General features: G+C 55.2%; 1 protein-coding gene across 1 annotated transcript in view; it reads right to left on the reverse strand.

Annotated features, from left to right (window-relative positions):
- Positions 1 to 5,000, reverse strand: part of ninl (ninein-like) — a 34,113-nt gene that overhangs the window by 22,661 nt on the left and 6,452 nt on the right. Inside the window, exons 5-7 of the mRNA XM_053333639.1 lie at positions 3,133 to 3,196; positions 2,441 to 2,925; positions 772 to 948 (exon numbers count right to left, since the gene is read on the reverse strand). Of these exons, the coding sequence (XP_053189614.1) occupies positions 772 to 948; positions 2,441 to 2,925; positions 3,133 to 3,196 (726 nt within the window). The remainder of the gene's footprint in view (positions 1 to 771; positions 949 to 2,440; positions 2,926 to 3,132; positions 3,197 to 5,000) is intronic.

A 5,000-nucleotide genomic window follows, 5' to 3' on the forward strand; every position in this document is an offset into this window, starting at 1 on the left:
ACCAACAGTCGGACAACAGTCAGACACATCAACAGTCGGACACATCAACAGTCGGACACACCAACAGTCAGACACATCAACAGTCACACCAACAGTCGGACACACCAACAGTCACACCAACAGTCGGACAACAGTCAGACACATCAACAGTCGGACACATCAACAGTCGGACACACCAACAGTCAGACACATCAACAGTCACACCAACAGTCAGACACATCAACAGTCACACCAACAGTCGGACAACAGTCAGACACATCAACAGTCGGACACATCAACAGTCGGACACATCAACAGTCAGACACACCAACAGTCAGACACACCAACAGTTAGACATATCAACAGTCAGACACACCAACAGTCAGACACACCAACAGTCAGACACACCAACAGTCAGACACACCAACAGTTAGACATATCAACAGTCAGACACACCAACAGTCAGACACACCAACAGTCAGACACACCAACAGTTAGACATATCAACAGTCAGACACACCAACAGTCAGACACACCAACAGTCAGACACACCAACAGTCAGACACACCAACAGTCCCCTCCCTGCCAGAGTCTACTTCACGCGGGTTGCCAGTTGTTGGACGTGATCCTGCAAAGGCATCTCCTATACATACCCTGGGTCTGTTTCTCAGATTGTCACGACGTATTTGAGTCATAACAAGGCTTTTTTGGTTTTGTAACATCAGACATGATCTGCAGTGTATTGATTCAAAACTTAATCAGCTGATGGTCCAGGTCCAGGTCCAGACTCACCTGCAGGATGTCCCGGCTGTTGCGGATCCCCTCCTCGGTCCAGAGGCCGATGACTCTGTCGGGACTCGTACATCCCGACCCGTCGTCCAGCCGGCTGAGAACCTTCTGACCCACGGTGGCCGTCAGCAGGGAGGGAGAGGTGGAGCGTACCGAGCGCTCCTCCAACACCACCCGGGCCTGCATCAGGGACCAGAGAGAGACCGCATCAGAGACCAGAGAGAGTCCACATCAGAGACCAGAGAGAGTCCACATCAGAGACCAGAGAGAGTCCACATCAGAGACCAGAGAGAGTCCACATCAGAGACCAGAGAGAGTCCACATCAGAGACCAGAGAGAGTCCACATCAGAGACCAGAGAGAGTAAGACTCAGGTCTCTCACAAACGTGTTGTTGCAACATTTAATCTGGATCAGCTGCTCAGAGCCGCCGGGACTCAGAGTTAGACCTCCACCCCCCCCCCCCCCCCCCCCATCACAGGGTTAGACCTCCACCCCCCATCACATGATCTGACCACAGTCTGCTACAGCTAACATGTAGCAGTAGATCACCTGTGTGTAGTAGTAGATCACCTGTGTGTAGCAGTAGATCACCTGTGTGTAGTAGATCACCTGTGTGTAGTAGATCACCTGTGTAGCAGTAGATCACCTGTGTGTAGCAGTAGATCACCTGTGTGTAGTAGATCACCTGTGTGTAGTAGTAGATCACCTGTGTGTAGTAGTAGATCACCTGTGTGTAGTAGATCACCTGTGTGTAGCAGTAGATCACCTGTGTGCAGTAGATCACCTGTGTGTAGCAGTAGATCACCTGTGTGTAGTAGTAGATCACCTGTGTGTAGTAGATCACCTGTGTGTAGCAGTAGATCACCTGTGTGTAGTAGATCACCTGTGTGTAGCAGTAGATCACCTGTGTGTAGCAGTAGATCACCTGTGTGTAGTAGATCACCTGTGTGTAGTAGATCACCTGTGTGTAGCAGTAGCTCGTCCTCTCTGTCTTCACCCACGTTAACAAACCACAGCCTGACATCAGACCTGATGTGAAGCTCATGATGAATTCTACCTGCAGTCACCTGTTCACCTGCAGTCACCTGTTCACCTGCAGTCACCTGTTCACCTGCAGTCACCTGTAGTCACCTGTAGTCACCTGCAGTCACCTGTTCACCTGCAGTCACCTGTTCACCTGCAGTCACCTGTTCACCTGCTGTCGCCTGTTCACCTGCAGTCACCTGTTCACCTGCAGTCACCTGTTCACCTGCAGTCACCTGTAGTCACCTGTTCACCTGCAGTCACCTGTTCACCTGTAGTCACCTGTTCACCTGTAGTCACCTGTTCACCTGCAGTCACCTGTTCACCTGTAGTCACCTGTTCACCTGCAGTCCCCTGACTGAACTCCGCCCACCTGATTGTACAGATGAGTATCAGCTGATGCAGAGGCTCAAGATGCGTTCAGGTGAACTCAGACAGATGAGACTCCTTCACTCAGAACTGTTCTCTATTAAATCAGAAATGAAGCTTCAACATGTTTGTCTGTGACTAACCCTAACCCTCTGTGTTTCAGCAGCTCTGCAGCACATAAACGTTATCAGTCATCCACATGATGAACAGCAGCAGCTTCGACACAACTCACAGTACAACCACAAACTCCCCCCCCATTGCTGTCTGCAGTATAATCACCATGTGTGGCGCCCTCTGCAGGTCGGAGTGTCTGAGCGTGTGCGATGGCGCCCTCTGCAGGTCGGAGTGTCTGAGCGTGTGCGGTGGCGCCCTCTGCAGGTCGGAGTGTCTGAGCGTGTGCGATGGCGCCCTCTGCAGGTCGGAGTGTCTGAGCGTGTGCGATGGCGCCCTCTGCAGGTCGGAGTGTCTGAACGTGTGCGATGGCGCCCTCTGCAGTTCGGAGTGTCTGAGCGTGTGCGATGGCGCCCTCTGCAGGTCGGCGCCTCTAACAGGGGTGGAGCAGGAGACGGGGGCGGAGCCACACAGAACTTTCTGGAAGTCTCTGAGGCTGACTCTGTTGTCCAGCACGTCCAGCTCCTGCAGGCCGGGGTCGAAGGCTCCTCCTGCTGCCCCTCCTCTTGCTCCTCCTGCTGCTCCTCCTCCTCTTCCTCCTGCTGCTCCTCCTCTTCCACCCTGCTCCTCCTCCTCCTGCTGACCTCCTGCAGCTCAAAGTTTAAACACATTTTCAGAGATGACGTCATGAACAAGATGAAGGTTGAAATTAAAAAGTGAATAAAGCAGATTGAATATTGTCAGTTTAGGGTTAGGGTGAGAGTCTGGCGGTCAAAGATCCTGTGGTCCCTGAACTCATCAGCTGTAATCAATGTGGATGTGTATTGATTATTGATGGTGCAGGTGTGACTGTAGCGTACCTTTACTCTGAAAGTCTGGCGGGATGCTCTTGTGACTTCCTGCCTCTTCGTCAGACTTCAGGCTCTGCAGATTAAACATGGAGGTCAGAGTGAGTGTGTGTTTGAACAGAGCATAGTGGAGCAGAGCATAGTGGAGCAGAGCATAGTGGAGCAGAGCAGAGTGGAGCAGAGCAGAGCGGAGCAGAGCAGAGTGGAGCAGAGCATAGTGGAGCAGAGCATAGTGGAGCAGAGCATAGTGGAGCAGAGTGGAGCAGAGCAGAGCAGAGCAGAGTGGAGCAGAGCAGAGTGGAGCGGAGCAGAGCATAGTGGAGCAGAGCAGAGTGGAGCGGAGCAGAGCATAGTGGAGCAGAGCATAGTGGAGCAGAGCAGAGTGGAGCAGAGCAGAGTGGAGCGGAGCAGAGCAGAGTGGAGCAGAGCAGAGCAGAGTGGAGCAGAGCAGAGCAGAGCAGAGCAGAGCCGAGCAGAGCCGAGCACGGAGCAGAGCATAGTGGAGCACAGAGCAGAGCATAGTGGAGTGGAGCAGAGCAGAGCATAGTGGAGCAGAGCGGAGCAGAGCAGAGCAGAGCGTGGAGCAGAGCGTGGAGCAGAGCGTGGAGCAGAGCGTGGAGCAGAGCGGAGCAGAGCAGAGCGTGAGGCAGAGCAGAGCATAGCAGAGCAGAGCATAGTGGAGTAGAGCAGAGCAGAGCGTGGAGCAGAGTAGAGTGGAGCGTGGAGCGGAGCAGAGCACGGAGCAGAGCACGGAGCAGAGCAGAGTGGAGTAGAGCAGAGCAGAGCGTGGAGCAGAGTAGAGTGGAGCACGGAGCAGAGTGGAGCAGAGCAGAGCGTGGAGCAGAGCGGAGCGGAGCACGGAGCAGAGTGGAGCAGAGCAGAGCGTGGAGCAGAGTAGAGTGGAGCACGGAGCAGAGTGGAGCAGAGCAGAGCGTGGAGCAGAGCGGAGCAGAGCAGAGCAGAGTGGAGCGTGGAGCAGAACAGAGCAGAGTAGAGCGCAGAGCAGTGCAGAGCAGAGCGTGGAGCAGAGCAGAGTGGAGCAGAGCAGAGCGTGGAGCAGAGTGGAGCAGAGTAGAGCGTGGAGCAGAGCGGAGCAGAGTGGAGCAGAGTAGAGCGTGGAGCAGAGCAGAGTGGAGCAGAGTAGAGCGTGGAGCAGAGCAGAGTGGAGCAGAGTAGAGCGTGGAGCAGAGCAGAGCAGAGTGGAGCAGAGTAGAGTGGAGCGTGGAGCGGAGCAGAGCACGGAGCAGAGCACGGAGCAGAGCAGAGTGGAGTAGAGCAGAGCAGAGCGTGGAGCAGAGTAGAGTGGAGCACGGAGCAGAGTGGAGCAGAGCGGAGCAGAGCGTGGAGCAGAGTAGAGTGGAGCACGGAGCAGAGTGGAGCAGAGCAGAGCGTGGAGCAGAGCGGAGCGGAGCACGGAGCAGAGTGGAGCAGAGCAGAGCGTGGAGCAGAGTAGAGTGGAGCACGGAGCAGAGTGGAGCAGAGCAGAGCGTGGAGCAGAGCGGAGCAGAGCAGAGCAGAGTGGAGCGTGGAGCAGAACAGAGCAGAGTAGAGCGCAGAGCAGTGCAGAGCAGAGCGTGGAGCAGAGCAGAGTGGAGCAGAGCAGAGCATGGAGCAGAGTGGAGCAGAGTAGAGCGTGGAGCAGAGCAGAGCAGAGTGGAGCAGAGTAGAGCGTGGAGCAGAGCAGAGTGGAGCAGAGTAGAGCGTGGAGCAGAGCAGAGTGGAGCAGAGTAGAGCGTGGAGCAGAGCAGAGTGGAGCAGAGTAGAGCGTGGAGCAGAGCAGAGCAGAGTGGAGCAGAGTAGAGCGTGGAGCAGAGCAGAGTGGAGCAGAGTGGAGCAGAGCGGAGCAGAGTGGAGCAGAGTGGAGCAGAGCGGAGCAGAGC

Source organism: Scomber japonicus, chromosome 14, assembly GCF_027409825.1.
Source record: "Scomber japonicus isolate fScoJap1 chromosome 14, fScoJap1.pri, whole genome shotgun sequence".
NCBI classification, from domain to species: Eukaryota; Metazoa; Chordata; class Actinopteri; order Scombriformes; family Scombridae; genus Scomber; species Scomber japonicus.